Source organism: Asterias amurensis, chromosome 15 (assembly GCF_032118995.1).
Source record: "Asterias amurensis chromosome 15, ASM3211899v1".
Lineage (NCBI taxonomy): Eukaryota > Metazoa > Echinodermata > Asteroidea > Forcipulatida > Asteriidae > Asterias > Asterias amurensis.
In genome coordinates, this window is record NC_092662.1 from 9,368,933 (window position 1) to 9,390,925 (window position 21,993).

Genomic DNA, 21,993 nt, shown 5'->3' on the forward strand with positions numbered 1-21,993 from the left:
TGAATTTATAACATGAAGAAGTAAGCAATAATTCCATCAATCTGGCAGCTTTTTATAAGCACTTTGTAGGTTTAGTGCATTACCAAACATTGATCAGGACTTGTTGATGACCTAAATCTTATAATTTGCCCCACCCCGGCCCTGGCCCAATCATATTTCTTGACATTGCATAAAATACAATAACAGTTTTGTGAACAGCGCCTCTTTTTTGAAAGTCACATTTTTTAATTCCCCTTGCACATCAAGAAAGTTTGTACTGTCTTTAATGTTTTATTGGTTCTCAGAATATTTCCCTTTTTGTTTTGACTGGGCTATTATTATGGTTTGCATGACTACTGGGGAGAAACACTTTGGTTTATTGTATCCTGTTGTGACACTTCTGCCTCAAAAATGGTAATTTTTCCAAAAACAATAAAAATGCATTTTGAAGTTATCCCTTAGTTTGAATTGATAAAAAACAAAAACGAGCATGCTTGTTAAAAATATATGGCACTGTTTCCATGCTCTTTAAGCCACTGTGATCTTGTTTTGCCATAACTACTTTACCTAGTTGTACAGGTATGGTACACATTGCAAGAAGAGAAGTAGTGCGATGAGCAATCTTTACTGTTCTTGTCTTTACATGGCCTTATAATAGTCTTCTTGGTCCCCTGCCCGCTACCAAACTAAACATTTTCATCCCAATCAGAACAAAGAGGCTCTAAAAGTGAGCAAGTACTGTATCCAAAGTATAAATGGCCATTCACCTGCTTTGGCCTTCTGTAAGCAGTTCCCCCATCTATGGTGGGGTTCCTTTCAATTGTACTGTTGCAAACAATGAAAGAGTTGGTTTATTTAACGTGATAAACAATTCAGCAGGTAATGTTTGACAATGTTTTTTGTTGATCGTTCTCAGAGACATATATAATAATTATGAATTAGTAAGATAGTGAATGGAAATAATAATCAAACTAGCCTGAATAGACTTTTGTTACTTATTTATGTTCAGCAGGTGCAAGTTTTTACAACTTCTTTCAATGTTGTTTCATTAAAGGAACACGTTGCCTTGGATCGGTCGAGTTGGTATTTGAAAAGCGTTTGTAAACGTTTATTAAAAAATGCATTATGATTAGAAAGATATTTTAAAAGTAGAATATAATGATCCACAGAAGTATCACTCAAAAACCATGCATTTTAAAACAAACCGTTACAAACGCATTTCAAAAGACCAACTTAACCGATCCCAGGCAACGTGTTCCTTTAAAATAATCTCTTACGCTCATCTTGCAAATCGTTAGTATCATTGTTTTTTATAAGATCTTGGCAAACTTTTCCAACACTTTTAAGCGGGCTTTTTAATTTCCCACGTTTGTGTTGGACATGATTGGATGCTCCAAACCATCTGCCGCAAGCACAGAAACTACATCGTTTATGATCTCTGTCTCTAAGAAAAGTTTTACATTTGGTAGCAGGCAGGGACCAAGGAGAGTAGGCCCTGTATTAAAGACAACTTGTAAAGAATGCTCATCGCACTCTACTTGCAATGGGAATCATACCTGTATAATAGGTAAAGTAGCCAAATCAAGAACTCTCAGTGGCAAAGCATTGGTTATGGTTTGGTTGGATACCATTATGTTTAAATAAAAACTTTGTATTCAGTACTCAAAGGGCATGGAAACAGTGCCAGATTTTTAACAAGCATGCGTTGTTTTTGAAAAAATTACTATACTTAAGGCATGATCAGTCACAACAGGATACAATAAACACAGTGTTTCTACCCAGAAGACATGAAAACACCAATAACAACCGAATGGGAACACTTTCAAAAGAAGAGGCGCTATTCACAAAACATTGTTTTATGCAATGTCAAGAAATATGATTTGGGCTGGGCCGGGCAAATTCTAAAATTAAGGTCATCAACAGTTCCTGATAAATGTTGGGTAATCCACTAGTGCTAAGGAAAAGCTGCAAGATTGATAGAATTATTACTTTTTAATGTTAGAAATTCAGTATGAAGAAAAAACAATTCAAAATGCATTTTTTCTGTTTGAGGAAAAAAGTCTATTTTTGAGACAGTACTGTTAACATCAGGATACACTTGCCAAGTTTTACTTACCAGAAATAAAAAAGACAAATTTTGGCCCTGATCAAAACCGAAAGGAAAATATTCTGAGACCCCTGAAAAAATGAAATTTTGAGGGCAACAAATCTGGTAAAAATGTTGATTTTGCAAGTTCTAAAAACATACTCTAATGCACGTTCTAAAAATAGCACAAGGGTGAAATTGTTAGCAATATTTTTTTGTCTCAAGTAAAGCCAAGGATGATACTTTGTAGTGATGTAAAAGGTTTTATGAAATATTTTTGTTTTTTGGTGGGGTGGATTTGTAAATATTAACTAAAAAAACAGTTTTTCATACCCCAAGATCGGCCTAAAGTGGCCTAAACACACATGAACTGTTACCATGGCAACGTGTTATATTATGATTTGAAATGTAAATGTTATTCATTTGGACCCCAAGTCCCTACCATCCTACCATCCACAAAGTATAAGAAAAATATTCCTTTTTTTTTACCGTGGACACGTATTTCGATATTATGTGAAAAGACCCTTAAAAAGGCATTTTTCATGTTTTGGGGAAAAAAGTTTAGTTTTGAGGCAATACTGTCACAACAGGATACAATTGCCCAAGTTTTTGACACCAGATATGGAAAGACCACTGTTGGCCCTAATCACAGCCGAAAGGAAAATTTTCTGAGACCCCTGGCAAGTTGACATTTTGGGGTCCAAAAATAGGGTAAAAATGTCGATTTTGCAAGTTCTAAAAACATACTGTAATGCATGATGCAAAAATAGCACAAGGGTGTTATTTAAAGCAATAATTTTTTTTTCTCAAGGAAGGCCAAGGATGATACTTTGTAGTGATATAAAAGGTTTTTTGAAATAATGTTGCATTTTGGTTGGGTGGAGTTGTAAATATGAGCTAAAAACCAGTTTTTCAGACCCCAAAATCGGCCTAAAATGGCCAAAAAACAAAATGAGCCGTAACCATGGCAACGGGCTATATATAGAAATGAAAATGCAATTTTGTTAACTTGCACCCCAAGGCCCTTCCACCAACAAAGTATAAAAAAATTCATTTTTTTGACCGTGAGCAACTATGTCAACTATTTACCTGAACTGACTCTTAACTTCCTCTTTTAGAAAAATAAAAATGTAAAAAGCACAACTCATCAGGTGCAGTATGCTTTGAGGAAGGGCAGGTTTCGTCTCAGTGAGACTGCACGACCTGCCTGTTAAGTATTTTATAATAAATTTACTAGGTATGGAGGGGGGAGGGTTGGAATAAACTGTTGTTAAGTGAACATAAATTGTGAAAAATACAACGAACACCAACAAATGTTTGAAAACCAATTACGTAAAAAAATAAAAATAAAATAATAAAAACAATTATGATGGGCTTACCGTGGACGACTGAGATTAGGTACAAGACAGAGAAACGGAAAGATGACCATGACTAATTGATGACAATTGAAAAGTAAACTATTTGGTTTGTACACAGTGGAGCCCTCAACTTTGGAAAATTTTTACTCATGAAAAGAGCTAAATTAGGTGAAATATGGTAATTTTCTACTTTTGCAAAATGCAAAAACTTATGCTTTATTTTTACATTTTGGATGATGGCCTTCACTTGTGCAAAGTTTAAACGAAATCCATTTTTGAAAGTCTGCCACCACTTCTTTGATTTTTAGAGCAACCCAGTCTTAAATACCTTGGGGTTACAAACTCTAATTACTTATCTTGGGGTCCCCACTTTAAGAACATTGTTGCCGAAGGCTCTAGAATATCTGGTTTCATTAGACGCACTGTTACGTTCCAAAGACTCCGTTTCTCTCGTTTTGCTTTTTAAGTCCCTTTGTAGGCCCCTCCTTGAATATGCTGTTCCTGCTTGGTTTCCTTTTCAGACTAATTATACCAATGCACTAGAGCGTGTCCAACGTAGATTCACTAGAGCTTGTTTCAACGATAACCCTGATTGTAGTTACGATGATCGTCTGTGCGGCACCATAATGTAGCCCGAGCCCTAAATGTAGCCCGGACCTAAATGTAGCCCCAAACATTAATTTTGAAAAACAGTGACCTCAAGTTGACCCCTATTTCCGGGTCAACCGGAAGTGGGACCATAATCTCAAGAACTATACAACAGATTTTCAAACTCTTTTCAATTATAAACTCCTTAGGCATAACATACTAACTTGTGAAAAACCGTGACCTCAAGTTGACCTCTTTTTCCGGGTCAATCTGAAGTGGAACCATATCTCAAGAAATTTACAACAGATTTTCAAACTCTTTTCAATTATAAACTCCTTAGGCATAAAATATTTACATATGAAAAACCGTGACCTCACGTTGACCTCTACTTCCGGGTAAACCGGAAGTAGGACCATATCTCAAGATATATACAACAGATTTTCATTTTTTTTTCATTTGTAGACTTTTTGGGCATTAAAATTAAACCTTAAAAGGCGTGACCCCAGGTTTACCTCTATTTACGGTTAAACCGGAAGTGGGACCTACACAACTGATTTTTAAACTGTTTTCAGTTATAGACTCCTTGTGCATCAAAAATTTGTTTGAAATAACTTTGACCCCATGTTAACCTTTACTTCCGGGTCAACCGGAAGTGGGACCATATCTCAAAAAGTACACAGCTAATGATCAAACTTTTTTTCAGTTATATACTCTTAGCAATAAATATTAACTTTGAAAAACGGTGACCCCAGATTGACCTTTACTTCAGGGTCAACCGGAAGTGGGATCATATATCAATATATACACAACCAATTTTTAAGCTATTTCAGTTATAGACTCCTTGGGCAGTGCATATTAGTCTTTGGTAGCTGTGAGTCCATATTGACCTTTACTTACGGGCAACCGGAATTGTGACCATACAAATATATCAAGAGCTACACAACTGTTTTGAAAAACCTTTTTCCAGTTATTGATCCCAGCAAAACAACACGGAACAGCTTCCTGTTTGTTCACAAACACTTAATGTCTAGTTAATATTGTGCTTGCGGCACATTGCGGCACAAATCTTGAGGATCCAAAATTTATCTCGACAAGTGTGGTAAATGGGTTTGAGGTGCGACTAGTTGCGTAGTAAATTTCACTAGTCACCCAGGTCTATCATGATGGGAACTTGCTTCATGAAAATTCTTGTGCGAAAGGGCTCAATGTCATGCTCTGCTCTGGAAGCAAATATTCAGTGCTTAGCAGAAGTGGTGAATTATGCGCTTAAGTCAAGCGAAATGTGTGCTTCCAAGCTCGCACATTATATTCCGCGCTTGCACTTAAAGCGGAAATGGTGATCGTAAGCGCAGAGTTTGGTGCTTATCAAAACCATGACATGTAAAAGTAAAAAAAATGACTCTGCTTCACTGCGTAGGTAAATAATTGACACTCTAAAAGCGCGGATATTATGCGCTTACATAAAGCATATTTCACAGCTTAGCAGGGATATTTTTGCTTGTTTGCGGGGAAACTAATCGTATGTAACATTTGATTCGAAGCTTGCACAGATTTTTCAGTGCTTGCACGATAAGCGGAACATGGTGGTTGTGTGGGCAGAGTTTGGTTGAAGCATATAGGCATTAAAACTGGGCCCCGTTCTATAGGGGGCCTATAATAAAATACTAATAATAGTAATACCATTTCCATAGCGCCTTTTCATAAGGTTACAAAGCGCTCAGAGAATGACAGGAAAAAAATCAAAAAAAGGGAATGCAAACAAAAACGAGATGAAAACAACGACAAGGCAAAGCCTGCGGCATTTAGCCAAGAAAGTCCCGCTAAAAACCGGTCTCTCTTTGACAGAACCACAGGCCAAGCATGGCGAAATTTACTGATTGAAAAAGAATATGAGGGGAAGTTATTTCATTTTATGCCAGTTTTAGTCTCTGCGACGAACACATACTATTAAATACAGAGACAGATACAGACACCAAAAACATGCGTTTTCCTCCTACCCGCACCATCATACAAACGGCGCATGCCCATCTATAGTAAAACTCTGTATAAAGATGCACTTATCTAATAAAATATAAAAAAATCACACTTGTCTTATCTGATGGTTGGATACACAGCTACATGTATGATTCGCTTCTCCCCTTACACACTATGATTGCTACAATGAATGTAAGGGCGAGTTGTTTGACTCGTTTCAAATAAAAAACATGCATAATAAACTGGACTCAATAGACCGATTGCGCTCCGTGCGTCTCGTGACCTGTTGTGGGTGTTATTATATGTAAACAAACATGACATAAAACGTGCATTAAAAAGACATGATTACTGTTGCAATTTGTTGTTCAATAAAGACTCAATTCTCAAAATCACTGAAGAATATTCCGGGATTTGTAACATGACACCGTACCGTTGGCTGAACAATGCCAGTAATGGGTATACACAGTTACACCAAATAGGAGAAATTCCACGAGAATGTTCACATCAATGTTCGAATTAGAGAATATAACTGAAAAAAAGTTTGATCATTGGCTGTGTACTTTTTGAGTAACATGGGGTCAAAGTCATTTCAAACAAATTTTTGATGCACAAGGAGTCTATAACTGAAAACAGTTTGAGAACCCGGAAGTAGAGATCAACGTGAGGTCAGGGTTTTTCACATGTTAATGTTTTATGTCTAAGGAGTTTATAATTTAAAAAAGTTTGGAAATCTGTTGTAAATTTCTTGAGATATGGTCCCACTTCCGGTAAACCCGGAAGTAGAGGTCAACTTGAGGTCACGGTTTTTCACAAGTTAATATTATGTTATGCCTAAGGAGTTTATAATTGAAAAGAGTTTGAAAATCTGTTGTATAGTTCTTGAGATATAGTCCTACTTCCGGTTGACCCCGAAATAGGGGTCAACTTGAGGTCACTATTTTTCAAAATTAACCTCCATCCCCCAAGGAGTCTGTAACTACAAACAGTTTAAAAATCGGCCTTATACTTCTTGAGATAAGGTGCTGCAAAGATTGTCTAAAGATCGGCTTATTAAATATTCATGTCGTTCCGGGCTGCATTTAGGTACATGTTTGGGGCTACATTTAGGTCCGGGCTACATTTAGATACATCTTTGGGGCTACATTTAGGTCCGGGCTACATTTAGGTACATGTTTGGGGCTACATTTAGGTCCGGGCTACATTTGGGTACATGTTTGGGACTACATTTAGGTCCGGGCTACATTTAGCAACATGTTTGGGGCTACATTTAGGTTCGGGCTACATTTAGGGCATGTTTGGGGCTTCCCTTAGGTCCGGGCTACATTTAGGGCTCGGGCTACATTATAGTGCCGCACAATCGTCTAACAGTGCTCAAACTCCCATCCATTGCAGACCGTCACAAATACCTTTTCCTTACTTTTGGCTTACGTTGCATTCACAAACGTTATAATGTCAAACAACAGTAAGTTCCTCTTATCAACACCCGGCATCTGGATGATTGTAGATTTAAAATTTCGTTTGCTAGAACTAATGCTTTTAAACACTCCGTTTTAACCAATTTCCCTTATGTGTGGAATAGCTTACCCGTTCCCATTAGAGAAAAAGCTATTGACTCTCATAAGTATAAGTCAGTAATCCACAAACATGTTCTTCCTTTCTATTTTAGCTTCAATCGCCTACCTGTACTTTTTTTTTTGTATGGTTCCTTTGAGGTTCCTGGTTTCACTAGTTTTGTGCAATATTCTAATTACTGTATTTTTCTTGGCTTTGTAGGAAAAAAGTATTGGGGTTTAAGGAGATTTGAAGGGAATTTGATTGACTTCCTACCTTTTTTTAAAGGAGCGAAGATGCGTGGTCTTCTGGTTGATCTATATTTTTTTGTATACAAAATTTAATGTATTTCTACAGTTTTTATATTTATTTATATAGGATTTGGTATTTGATGTGCAATTTTTATGTCGTTTTTGTCCTTGTGCCCTTTTGTGCCTTTTTTATTTTTTTTGTCTGGATCGCCTTTAGATAGTGATTATTTTCGCTTTTTGGTTATCCACAGGCTTGTTCTCTGTGAAGTCTTATTTTTTATTGCTTATTCTTTGCATGTGCTGTTTGCCTGGAAATAAATAATTAAATAAATAAATCATGAGTTCTTAAAACTGTAAGTTCGGTAGATAATACAGGGTCCGCCCGATAGTCCGAAGGTCCGTTAGTCCGAAGGTTCAATAGTCCGAAGGTTCCATAGTCCGAACGCGCAAATTTTCCATAAGAGGGGGTTCATTAGTCCGAAAATGTAATAGGGTTCGTTAATCCGAACATTTGATGCGATAGTCCGAAGGTTCATTAGTCCGAAGGTTTATCGATCCGAAGGTTTACTGGTCCGAAGGTTCGGTATTCCGAATTTAAAAAAAGGTTAGTTGGTCCGAAGGTTCGATAGTTCAAAACAAAAACGAGGTTCAACAGTCCGAAGGTTCATTATTCCGAATCGACGATAAGGTTCGATAGTCCGAATCGATGATAAGGTTCGATAGTCCGAATTGACAATAAGGTTCAATAGTCCGAATCGATAATAAGGTTCGATAATAAGGTTCGAAAGACCACACCGTAGGAAAATTTAAATAAGAAGTTCGTTTTGTTCATAGATATAAAATTAAAACTAGACTTAAGTTTTTGTCATAACAAAAACAAGGTGTTCGGCATCCGGGAGTACAAAAATACAAGCCTAGTGGAAATTACAAAGCGACAATTCCAAGAAGTAACGCATATTCAAAGCATTTTACATGCACTTCCGGTTTAGACAGATCAAAAGGTCAAGAGAAGGTCACCAACATACCCATTTTTGTGAAGTACGAAAAGCCCTTTCATATGATGTATAGATTGACAAAATAGCTTTTGTGGTTAAGGAAATAGGAGCTGATGAGTAATGACGACTGGAGAAGAGACCAACTAACCGGAAGAGAAATGTTTGTTGAATGTTGAAACGCCTTGAAAGCATACAACGTACGAAAAAGCCCGTTCATATGATGTAGGCCTGTAGATCGTCTAAATAGCTATTGTGGTTGAGGACATAAGAACTTGTGAATAATGACGACTGGAGACGAGACTAACTAACCAGAAGGAAAATGTTTGTTGAAAACTTCTTGAAAACATACTATAAACAAAGCTATTTATATAAAATAAAAGCCTGGATAAAAATAACAAATATTACACCTTGCTTTGTTCTCAAGATTTGTAATAAATGATTCAAATTGCAAAAACTGTCAAAACAACATGATCACTCTAGTAAAAGTGTATGTTTGGTGACATCATCGGTATATTTGTTTTAAACCAGAACTTTGCCAGACTTGTATGCTGTTATGGTAAAGCATCAAAGGATGTATATTTCAACCTAAAAGGCAAAAAACAACGCCCTTTCAAATCATTTCACAGTCACTTCCGGCTTAAACAGGTCAAAAGGTCAACGAAAGTTCACCAACATATCCATTTCTGTAAAGTACGTAAAGCCCTTTCATATGATGTATACACACATGTAGATTGTCAAAATAGCTTATGTAGTTTAGGAAATATGAACTTAGGAAATATTGACGACTGTAGAAAAGACTGTAAGGGGCATGTTTTAACCGCCTTGAACGAAGACTATTCTTCATGAAGATTTTTCGCGCTCAATGGATGATCACTGGAGCGTGACTCTGCTGCACCGCTAATACACTACACGTTGTGTGTATGCCTACGTGCAATGTTTATGCACATACCAATGGGGATTTACGTTGTTCTTTAGACGTGAATTTTGAAATTTTCAACCTCTCTTTTGAGCCGGAAGACAACATCAAAATGGGGTTATGTCTGTGAGGCATTTACGGAGTTTTCAATGACGATTCCGATGATGTTTCGATTGTAAGAATCCCTCATGTAGATCAAAAGTTATGATTTTTTGAATTAATAAACTTTGAATATTCATAACTCAAGAATTGATGACGTCATCATGACGTAACTCACACGGTTTCTTTTCCTAATAAATCGCTAACTATGTGTGAAGTTTCAAGTTCATACGAATTTGGAAAAGGCGCTTTTGTTAGCGGACAAGGGACGCTGAGAAGAAGAAGAAGAAGAAGAAGAAGAAGAAGAAGTAAAAAAAAATGAACAAAAATAAGAGGTGTTCCGGGCTGTTGGCCCGAACACTTAAAAAGAAAAAAACGAACAAAACTAGATATAGTGTTTGTAGAAACAAACACTAGGTGTTCGGCTATTGTTGGGTCAGTGTTTGAATAAATGAAACAAGTATTGTTAACAGCTCGTCAAATTACAAAGAAATCAAAACCAAACAGTTTTCTCGATGTGTAATAATGTTATGGAAAAAGCTCAAAAAGTGTACATTTCAACCTAAAAGCCTTTAAACACTGCCTTTTCAAAGCATTTTACAGGCTCTTCCAGTTTAAAAAGGTCAAAAAGTCAAGAGAAGGTCACCAACAAACCCATTTTTGTGGAATACGTGAGGCCTTTCATATGATGTATAGATTGTCAAAATAGCTTTTGTGTTTGAGGAAACGTGAACTGATGAATAATGGCGACTGGAGAAGAGACTAACTAACCAGAAGGGAAATGTTTGTTGAAAACGCCTTGAAAACAGACTACGTACGTAAAGCCCTTTCATATGATGTATAGATTGTCAAAATAGCTTTCGTGGTTGAGGAAATGTGAACTGATGAGTAATGACGACTGGAGAAGAGACTAACTAACCGGAAGGGAAATGTTTGTTGAAAAGCCTTGAAAACAGACTACGTACGTAGAGCCCTTTCATATCATGTACAGATTGTCAAAATAGCTTTTGTGGTTGAGGACATAGGAACTATGCATAATGACGACTGGAGAAGAGACTAACTAACCGGAAGGGAAGTGTTTGTTGAAAACACCTTGAAAACAGACTACATACGTAAAGCCCTTTCATATGATGTATAGATTGTCAAAATAGCTTTTGTGGTTGAGGATATAGGAGCTTAAAGCATAATGACGACTGGAGAAGAGACTAACTAACCGGAAGGGAAATGTATGTTGAAAACGCCTTGAAAACAGACTAAACGAGGCTATTTATATAGGAGAAAAAAAAATTAAATACAAAAATAAATAGTACAAATTTTGGTCGCCACGTGGTCTCCCATCGAAATACTGACTGGGCCCGATTTTGCTTAACCTCGTTGACCGGACGGGAACCGGTGTTATCAACGCAGTATGGTCGTAGATAAAACCAAGTAATTACTTTTGAAGAAAATTGACATTGTGTTGAGAACGCCTCGAACGCAGACTAAAACGATCAACACGTTTTGCAAAGCGTGGTTATGCTCCTCAATGCACCGCATACTTACACGTGGTGACCGCAATGCACCGCATGCTTACACGTGGTGACAAAGTACATGTACATGTAGTCGTAAAATCTTTACGCGCAATCAATGGGGAATTTTGTAGTTCTTTATACATGAATTTTAGAATTTTCAACCTCTCTTTTGAGCCGGAAGACAAAATCAAAATGGGGTTATGTCTGTAAGGTGTTTACGGAGTGTTCAATGCCCTTTCCGATGATGTATTGATTGTAAAAATCCCTCATGTAGATCTAAAGTTATGATTTTTTGAAATAATAAACTTTGAATTAGTGTATCTCGTCAACTGATGACGTCATCGTAACGTAACAACTTTTGTATTATCTACTGAATATTGTCTACCTGTGTGCAAAGTTTCAACTTAATGCAAGCTTCGCACCTATGCTTTTTCTTGCGGACAATCGACAGCGAGAAGAATAAGAAAAACCAAAAAAAAACTAGACATAGTGTTTGTAAAAACAAACACTAGGTGTTCGGCTGTTGTTAGGTCAGTGTTTGAATAAATGAAACAAGTATTGTAAGTATTCCGTCAAATTTCAAAGAAATCAAAACCAAACTGTTTTCTCGATGTGTAAAAGTTTTACGGAAAAAGCATCAAAAAGTGTACATTTCAACCTAAAAGCCTTTAAATAATGCCTTTTCAAAGCATTTTACAGGCTCTTCCTGTTTAAAAAGGTCAAAAAGTCAAGAGAAGGTCACCAACATACCCATTTTTGTGGAATACGTGAGGCCAGTCATATGATGTATAGATTGTCAAAATAGCTTTTGTGTTTGAGGAAACGTAAACTGATGAATAATGGCGACTGGAGAAGAGACTAACTAACCAGAAGGGAAATGTTTGTTGAAAACGCCTTGAAAACAGACTACGTACGTAAAGCCCTTTCATATGATGTATAGATTGTCAGAATAGCTTTTGTGGTTGAGGACATAGGAACTTATGCATAATGGAGAAGAGACTAACTAACCGAAAGGGAAATGTTTGTTGAAAACACCTTGAAAACAGACTGCGTACGTAAAGCCCTTTCATATGATGTATAGATTGTCAACATAGCTTATGTGGTTGAGGACATATGAACTTATGCATAATGACGACTGGAGAAGAGACTAACTAACCGAAAGGAAAATGTTTGTTGAAAACACCTTGAAAACAGACAAGCCCTTTCATATGATGTATAGACGATGTGACCTCTGTTTACATTCAAAGCGCCCTCTGTTGATAAAACACTGTCCAAGTCACGTGACTGTAACTTCCGCCGGGCAAGAAGACGCGTACTCCTGTTAAAATTGCGTGTACTTCAATGACAGATATTTGTGCTCTTCCGCTTCATTTTTTCACGAGTTGTTAATAAATAACTCTTAACCAAAATGCCAGAGAGCTGCTGCGCAATCGGATGTACAAACCGAAGGAAACAGGAAGAGGAAAACGGGCTCAGCTTCTACAAAATACCCAGAGCAACGACTGCGTTGAGGAAAGAGAAGCGTCGCCTGTGGATGTCAGCGATCAAACGAAAACACTGGGGTGAAGCGGCTACACGTCACGCAAGGCTATGTAGTGCACATTTTATATCAGGTTTGTTGATTTTTGGGACCATTCATCGTTCACAAAATTACCAGATGTTGACTACAAATTCTGAAACACAAGCATAACGCTCACGGTGAAATAAAAACACCGCATTGTGGAGACAAAGTTGTACTGTAGTGGTACTACAACTACTACTAGATTATTTTTTCAACACAGCACAAAAGTCAAAAGAACAAGTTCGGGTTGTGTTTGTACACGTACACGGTCTCTGATCTGAGCATGCTGAGTCAGTGGTCAGTTGAAAAGCTTGTTGTTATGTTTATCTCAATGTTTCATCTGCGTTTTCCAAATTCAAATCCAATTTAGGAAGATTCAAATCTATTTTTAAATTGAATGTTTCCTCAAAAATTCCATGTATGTGTTTTAGTTCACTTAGCATGTTAAGATTGACTCCTTGTCTAAGAATTATGTGTATTGTAGTGTGGTAATCATAGTACAAGTATTTAAAGTAGGTAGGGATTGTGTTTATCATGGTGTACCCATAAAATAAAACCCTTTCATTTGAACCGAGTAAAAAAAATGGGTCCAAACCCCCTCCCCAAATGGTTATAATAAGAAATTCATGCATATTACTTTATTAGGTTGCACTTTTATCAACCCTGAATCATGGTGCCTTGGTAACTTTATGTTTTCATTTTTTTTACAGGCAAAACTTCTGATGATCCTCAAGATCCTGACTTTGTGCCAACTGTATTTGTATTCAAGACTGCTAATCCAAAGCTTGACAATCAAAAACAGCAGAGATTTGCGAGATTCAATCGACGAAGAGAGTCATCAGGGCTGCCACCACCTCAGCAGGATCCTCCAGATAATGTAGAGAGAGTTATTGCAGAAGATTTAGTCCAGATGCATTTCATGGAAGAGGCAGTCAATTGTGCAGACCCAGATGGTAAGGCAGAAATCTTGACTTCCAAATGTAAATTTGTTGTCGTCTTCTGGAAGTAAGGGCCAAGTACAGCGGTGTACTTGTTTTTTTATGTACCCTGCAGTTAAAATATTCTGTGGATATTTCCAGGTTTTCCCTTGATATCATTAACTGTAAAATAATTGTTATACTTTCTTTGTGCTGTGCATTTGCATTAAATAAAAATATTGCTCCCAGCTTTTTTTCCTTCAAAATTAACACAAAGTTTATGTAAAACAGACTAAGTTGATGATGAATGTACACTCATCATTTCTTAATGAATGTACCTTTTTAACCGGGTGAGTAAGTTTTACTTTCAAAAATGTTTATTTGTTGTTTTGACATGTTACACAGATTATGGTGATGGTCGCCAGCCGTGTAGATGCGAGGAGCTAGAATTGGAGGCAGCGAACCTGCGACGAGAACTTAATGAATGTAGGTGCAACGAGCTTAGAGAGGAAAATGCAGCGCTTGAAACGGAGGTCACCAATCTGCGGCAGGAACTAAATGAAGCCAAGGTGGAAAATGCAAAGCTGCAAGAGAACAACTTCGGATACCAGAGCATAAAGAAGGACAAAACAAAGTTAAGATTTTATACTGGCCTTCAAAGTACACAACTTTTTATGTGGTTACTTCTATTGTGTCAGAGAGCAATGATGTGGAAAAAGGTTAAACATACTGCATGCAGTTGGGAAAATCAAATGCTTATGGTTTTAATGAAGATGCGCCTGGGACTGAAAGACAAGGACACTGCATACAGATTTGGGATTCATAGGACTACAATTTCACGAATAATGAGAACATGGATCCCAAAAATGGCTGTAGTACTGAAGGAGACCATTTCATGGCCAAGTAGACTTTCAGTGAGGCAGCACTTACCCCGGTGCTTTAAAAAACATTTTAAGCAAACAGTGGCAATTATTGATTGTACAGAGATTTTTATTGATCGACCCTTAAATTTAACTGCTCGCGCTGAGACATACTCACATTATAAAACCCACAACACAATAAAATATTTAATTTGCATTACACCAAGTGGTGCTGTTAGTTTTGTTTCCCCTGGATGGGGTGGAAGAGTTTCGGACAAGGAATTAACTCTTGAATGCGGAATAATGGACAAATTAGATCATGGTGATGTGGTTTTGGCTGATAGGGGTTTTAATGTTAAGGAAGACATGGCCATTAAAGGTTGTAGACTTCTTGTTCCAGCCTACACAAAGGGCAAAATACAACTTTCAAAAGAAGATGTTGACAAATCCAGGAGGCTCTCTCGTATTCGCATACACGTTGAAAGAGTCATTGGACGTTTGAAGTCATTCAATGTACTACAAACAAATATTCCTATCACACAGGTAGATATGCATACACATGCAACTAGTGGTTTCAGAGGTTGGCCTGAATTACATTTACAAATGTTAGCCTTGACTCAGTGATCTTCTGGCATGCTTATCCTCTTTGAATTATGATAAACTTAAAGTAAATGGTAATATTTGCTGATCCTCAATGCTTACTGCAAATGTGCATGAAGGGGTTAACATAATATCTCATTAATATGGCCTACCACGACAGCTATTACAAAACCATAATCTTCTTGGCATTCTGTTCAACTGCACACAACCTAAATGGAACCTCTTTGTATTGCAGCTTGGCCCACCACAAACCACCATCTTGCCAAAAGGTGGCCTGTTACAGAAACACATGTTTCTTTCATCATCAGACGTTAGAGGATCATTCTTTCTCGTCACAATCTCAGGGAGGACATATTTCATGTAGTTTACCGATATTTTGTCCTCAATTTCTTTGCAAAAGTCATTATTCTTGTAAATACGCTCAATGCAATAGTCCTTAGGTGTCCAAACCATAAAGTCACAGTACACACTGTCTAAATCTAAACATAGCATCTGGAACTGCACCTGGAAGAAGTATTCATGGTTTCGTTTCAGTTTGCGATCCTCATCTAGGTAAAAGTTGGACTGCAATATGCCTTCTGCAATGCTGGATGTCTTAAGACGGAAAGGACACTTGACTTCTAATATGCCCATACCACAACAGCTGCAACCCACTTGGCCGTCTGGGGTGGCACCCATCCATGGCTTCTTGGTATGAACAAACAGACCACAGGGATGAACATTAAAGTTCTCATGTTTAACTCTGTTTACTTCTGTGTACTTGAGTACTGCAGTGGATTCTTTAGAGCGCCCCCACTGCAGAGCTGGAAGGTCTGGGGGTGCTTTGCTGTAACTCATGATCTCTCCAACAATTCTTTTGGGATCAGTTGTTGGCCGAAGGGTGAAGAGCTTCTTTGGTATGCTGGCTGTTACTCTTCCAGCACGGTGTTCTTGCCACAATGGATTATCTCCCTGCCCTACAGTTGCTCGTTCAAGTGCCAGAATGGCTTCTGGTGTGAACTCTGCCTTGAGTTCCTTTGCAACCTGTACAACCCTCAATTCTAGTTGTGTTGAACTAAATGATATGCTGCTTGCATCAAAGTGAAGAGTGATGGGTTCAGGAAGGTCATCGTCGCATGGGTTTGTCTCATCTTCGGATGCAGTGTCTGTTGCATCACTGTCACTGTTTTCTTGCAGTGTAAACACAGCAGAACCTGGAGAGAATTCCTTCAGCTCTTGAAAATCAGCTGCAGATATAAAGGAAGCACCTCTCAGCTCTTGAGTCCTATGCTTCTTTGCAGGTAAAGTTTCTTGTGTAGCTTTAGGCCTTCTAAAATTGATGGCTGACAATCTCTTTGGGTTGACTTTTCGTTTTGGAGCCTTCCAAGTACACGGTAAACTTGTAACAGATGGATTCTCTAGTCGTCGCACAGTGGCCTCAACAAAGTACATGAGTGCTGCAACATGTGAGCATGCTGTTCCAAGTCTTCAGAATAGAAACAAAAATGCATTTTCTTTTAAGTTCAATTTGCCAAGTATAGATTTTTCAGTCATGCACTCGCATCGTGGTCATGCAAAACCAACCTTTGAAACAGTTGATACTGTTTTAAATTGTTTATCTAGCTTCCCTTTTTAAAACTGAGAGTAGTAATACCTATTTTGTCTTATTTAAAAGTTATTTTTATCATGATTGTTAATGTTAGTATCCATGTTCGAGTTGCTGTCACTGTTGTCTGAGGTACTGTCATTGTAGTTTCCATTTATGAGTAAAGCTGTATTTTTACTTTTTAATGCAGAGTTAAGTTTTGGTAACTGTCAAAGACCAACATCCTCACTTGGTGTATCCCAACAAATAGACAAACATGTGAACATTTGGGCTCCATTGGTCCTTGAAGTTGCAGAAAATAATGAAAGAAAAAACACCCTTGTTGAATAGAATTGCATGGATAAAGATCCCTGAGAAACACTTAATGCCCTTCTCCTCAGATTCAATTTTGTGGTTACAATTGACCCCTCTCTCTAAAACAACATCACTTCAACAAAGGGTGTTGTTTCTAGCAATGTTTATTATATAAAAAGCTCTCAAGTGCTTATTACCAAGTAAGTTTTAATGATTATTAATTATGGAGTAATTACCACATGTGTATCCTTTAACTCATTCATGTGATTTTGGTTAACAACATTTTAATTATGTAGCTTTTATCTATTTTAAGGTCTATATTTTTTATATATATATTTTTTTTAATAATGGTATCCATTCAGCCTTAAAAATGGGCTGTGAAATTTCTGTTTCTGAAATAAACCAAGCAAAAACATTAATAAATGGAATAAGTTTTGTCGTGTCCCTCACTTTTGTTATACACTTTGCTAAAGGATTGATGGGCTTTGGGCGTACAATTAGCTGCCTCAAAATTTATGATTACATGAAGGTTACTCTTATGAACATTGTGGCGAAATTTAATGATTTTGGCAAAAATCTTAAATAGACCATAGACCACGCCTATAAATAAAAATAATTTTTGTTTAAAAGGCATAGATTAAAATTGTAACGAATGTCGCACCTCAGCTCCTCTCTATATTTAGAGTGATGCTTGATGACGTCAATCAAGGGCGAGCTTCACACTGGATCCTCTCTGCAACTGAAGATGTCTGCTAGGGGTTGATTGGGATGAAGGGGACCCGGGTAATAGTTGATCTGCAACTGCTGGTTGGGAACTGGGAGGAGGGGTGAACTATGAGGGGTGGGAGGTACATGTAGGCAGAGGGAGGGTGGTCTTCTGGAGGGAGGGTGGATGGGGTGACTATTGTCTACTAGAAAACAGTGACCTAAGGGCCATGGTACACAAGACTTAAAGGCAACCAAATCCAGGCAATCTTTTAGAAGAAACCCCATTCACATTTGAATGTTGACATCTTTATAGGGCATTATAAGACACTTGACAAAGTACTCCTGTGCTACCAAAGAGTTTCATTACCATGCACCTGCAGTTGATCGCCTCTAAGTCTAAAATGCCAGTTAAAGTTGACTCATGCCACAAGTCCTAGTGATAAAAATATGGAAACTAGGGGCATCATTTTAAAGTTAATAATCAAAAGGACGGGGAAGGAACAAGGACTTTACTTCACAACTGACAACTAAAACAGCAATATAAAATCAGTCTTTGAAACCTTTCCTTTAATATCAACAGGAGATTTATGTTTATTTAACTATCAAAACTGTGATCATCAACATTCTTAATTAGTCCATTTTGTACTTACAACACATTGAGTGACTAAATTTTGCATACTGGCATGGGCAAATAATGATTTGTGGAAATCTGCAGGGGGGGGGGGGTCTTGCGCTGCTCTAATAAATAGCCTACGGTGTGAATTATTGTGTGCTCTGCTCTAGTCAGCTGTTTGTGTTATTTTATGCACTGGATATTTATAGACCTTTTTCATGCTGCCACCATGTTGGTCATATTAAAACGATAGCCGAGGAAACCTAAATAGTTTTCTGCGGTTTTGTCCGCTATCGATACGGGAGACGATAGCGGACGAAACCGAAACAGTTCTAGGAGTACTAGTACTGAAGCTATATTTTTTCATAGTCTTGTGTACAAATTTGTCAATTCTCAACAAGGAAACAATTAAGATATTTGCACTTGATAATTGCCATTCTAAAAGAATAGATTGAATTAAAAAAAAAACAGTTCTCTCTGTTTCTAATAATGATATTCTGTCAACACGAAACAAGTGTAAAATTTTCACTTCACACATGACCAAGTTCCAATCCAAAGAGTAAAAAAGACTATGTAGAGTTCCCTACATATTTTTATTTTTATTGCTGAATGTAGTTAAAGATCTCCGATTTAATAGTAATTTATAATCACAGGGAGAGCAAAATAAATGTTTGTCACAATGGTTACAGGGCTTGTCTTTGCAAATATAACAGAACAATTTGATTTGTACTAACCCTGCCATACATGTACACGATCCATTATTAATCGTTCCTAAGTCATGCAAACATATCCAGGCATCATACAGATCTCCGTCAGTGCGTGGATTTTGGCGTTGACCTGGCAAGACTAAACTTCGTATGTAACAGTACTTGGATCCTTCTACCTTATGATAAAAACACTTCTGAACATGACCAGACACGAAGTAGTTGTAAGCCTCTAGTGAACGAAATGCTTTCAGAGATTCATGTGTGAACTCACTTGGAGTGTGAATCAGATAATGGTAGATGTCTGCAAATTGTAGCGGTTGCCATTTGTCGGTGCTGTCAAACCATCCAAGCTGATCAACGCTGTACGGATCTGGTAATTGTTCTCCCGAATTTAGAACCAAACGGTTCAGATACAGTTTCCGATTCTCGTCAGTCATAGACAGAACTATGTTAGGTTTAGGTATCATTATGCCAAACTTAAACAGGAATAAATCACAAAATGGAATTCGGAATGACACTCACATGTACTGAACTAGCACTGTACATTGTAGTGTGACCTGGCCAAAAAATACACACACACACACACACACCACAGATGTTTTGCCCGGCGGTATGCGCGCGCATCATGTTATGGTTTGTGAGTGACGTCAGAGGTCACATCGTCTATAGATTGTCAAAATAGCTTGTGTGGCCGGTTGAGGATATAAGAGCTTATGCATAATGACGACTGGAGAAGAGACTAACTAACCGGGAGGGAAATCTTTGTTGAAAACGCCTTGAAAACAGACTAAAGCGAAGCTATTTATAGGAGAAAAAAAAAATTAAATACAAAAGTAAATAGTACAAATTTTGGTCGCCAAGTGGTCTCCCATCCAAAAACTGACTGGGCCCGATTTCGCATAACTTCAGTGACAGGACGAGAACCGGTGTTATCAACGCAGTATGGTCGTAGATAAAACTAATTAATTACTTTTGAAGAAAACTGACAATATGTTGAGAACGCCTCGAACGCAGACTAAAACGATCAACACGTGGTGCAGAGCGTGACTATGCTCCTCAATGCACCGCATACTTACACGTGGTGATCGCAATGCACCGCATGCTTACACGTGGTGACAAAGTACGTGTACATGTAATCGTAAAATCTTTACGCGCAATCAATGGGGGAATTTTGTAGTTCTTTATACATGAATTTTGACATTTTCAACCTCTCTTTTGAGCCGGAAGACAAAATAAAAATGGGGTCATGTCTGTGAGGTGTTTACGGAGTTTTTAATGCCCTTTCCGATGATGTATTGATTGTAAAAATCCCTCATGTAGATCTAAAGTTATGATTTTTTGAAATAAAAAACTTTGAATTAGTGTATCTCGTCAACTGATGACGTCATCGTGACGTAACAACTTTTGCATTATCTACTGGTTATTGTCTACCTGTGTGCAAAGTTTCAACTTAATGCAAGCTTCGCAACTATGCTTTTTCTTGCGGACAATCGGCGAGAAGAAGAACAAGAAAAACCAAAAAAAACTAGATATAGTGTTTGTAAAAACAAACACTAGGTGTTCGGCTATTGTTGGGTCAGTAATTGAATAAATGACACAAGTATTGTAAGTATCCCGTCAAATTACAAAGAAATCAAAACCAAACAGTTTTCTTGATGAGTAATTATGTTATGGAAAAAGCATCAAAAAGTGTACATTTCAACTTAAAAGCCTTTAAAAAATGCCTTTTCAAAGCATTTTACAGGCTCTTCCAGTTTAAAAAGGTCAAAAAGTCAAGAGAAGGTCACCAACATACCCATATATGTGGAATACGTGAGGCCCTTTCATATGATGTATAGATTGTCAAAATAGATTTTGTGTTTGAGGAAACGTGAACTGATGAATAATGGCGACTGGAGAAGAAACTAACTAACCGGAAGGGAAATGTTTGTTGAAAACGCCTTGAAAACAGACCACGTACGTAAAGCCCTTTCATATGATGTATAGATTGTCAAAATAGCTTTTGTGGTTGAGGAAATGTGAACTGATGAATAATGACGACTGGAGAAGAGACTAACTAACCGGAAGGGAAATGTTTGTTGAAAAGCCTTGAAAACAAACTACGTACGTAGAGCCCTTTCATATCATGTACATATTGTCAAAATAGCTTTTGTGGTTTAGGACATAGGAACTATGCATAATGACGACTGGAGAAGAGACTAACTAACCGGAAGGGAAGTGTTTGTTGAAAACACCTTGAAAACAGACTACATACGTACAGCCCTTTCATATGATGTATAGATTGTCAAAATAGCTTTTGTGGTTGAGGATTTAGGAGCTTAATGCATAATGACGACTTGAGAAGAGACTAACTAACCGGAAGGGAAATGTTTGTTGAAAACGCCTTGAAAACAGACTAAAAACGAGGCTATTTATAGGTGAAAAAAAAACAAATACAAAAATAAACAGTACAAATTTTGGTCGCCACGTGGTCTCCCATCGAAATACTGACTGGGCCCGATTTTGCTTAACCTCAGTGACCGGACGAGAACCGGTGTTATCAACGCAGTATGGTCGTAGATAAAACTAATTAATTACTTTTGAAGAAAACTGACATTATGTTGAGAACGCCTCGAACGCAGACTAAAACGATCAAAACGTGGTGCAGTGCGTGACTATGCACCGCATACTTACTCGTGGTGACCGCAATGCACCGCATGCTTACACGTGGTGACAAAGTACGTGTACATGTAATCGTAAAATCTTTGTTAGCAATCAATGGGGGAATTTTGTAGTTCTTTATACATGAATTTTGAGCCGGAAGACAAAATCAAAATGGGGTCATGTCTGTGAGGCGTTTA

At 37.6% G+C, this 21,993-nt stretch overlaps 3 protein-coding genes across 4 annotated transcripts in view; 2 read left to right on the forward strand and 1 right to left on the reverse strand.

The window, feature by feature from the left end:
* The window catches only part of LOC139948328 (complement C2-like), a 90,261-nt gene that overhangs the window by 4,411 nt on the left and 63,857 nt on the right, over positions 1-21,993 (forward strand). The gene's annotated exons all lie outside the window — the stretch shown is intronic.
* Positions 12,717-15,270, forward strand: LOC139948360 (uncharacterized). The gene is made up of 3 exons (XM_071946501.1): positions 12,717-12,921; positions 13,580-13,822; positions 14,192-15,270. The coding sequence occupies exons 1-3, from the start codon at positions 12,717-12,719 to the stop codon at positions 15,268-15,270; spliced, it is 1,527 nt and encodes a 508-aa protein (XP_071802602.1).
* LOC139948361 (uncharacterized) lies at positions 15,264-19,624 on the reverse strand. The gene is made up of 3 exons (XM_071946502.1): positions 19,034-19,624; positions 17,847-17,957; positions 15,264-16,711 (listed from the first exon to the last, which is right to left on the reverse strand). The coding sequence occupies exons 1-3, from the start codon at positions 19,618-19,620 to the stop codon at positions 15,385-15,387; spliced, it is 2,025 nt and encodes a 674-aa protein (XP_071802603.1). The 5' UTR covers positions 19,621-19,624; the 3' UTR covers positions 15,264-15,384.

Bases quoted from the DNA above. Each gene is read 5' to 3' on its own strand.
- LOC139948360 (XM_071946501.1), top strand. From the start codon at position 12,717: ATGCCAGAGAGCTGCTGCGCAATCGGATGTACAAACCGAAGGAAACAG. The intron at 12,922-13,579 runs GTTTGTTGATTT...TTTTTTTTACAG, and splicing joins TAGTGCACATTTTATATCAG to GCAAAACTTCTGATGATCCT. The intron at 13,823-14,191 runs GTAAGGCAGAAA...CATGTTACACAG, and splicing joins CAATTGTGCAGACCCAGATG to ATTATGGTGATGGTCGCCAG.
- LOC139948361 (XM_071946502.1), bottom strand. From the start codon at position 19,620: ATGATACCTAAACCTAACATAGTTCTGTCTATGACTGACGAGAATCGG. The intron at 17,958-19,033 runs GTAGGGAACTCT...CACCCCTCATAG, and splicing joins AGCAATAAAAATAAAAATAT to TTCACCCCTCCTCCCAGTTC. The intron at 16,712-17,846 runs GTGAAGCTCGCC...TCTATTCTGAAG, and splicing joins AGTTGCAGAGAGGATCCAGT to ACTTGGAACAGCATGCTCAC.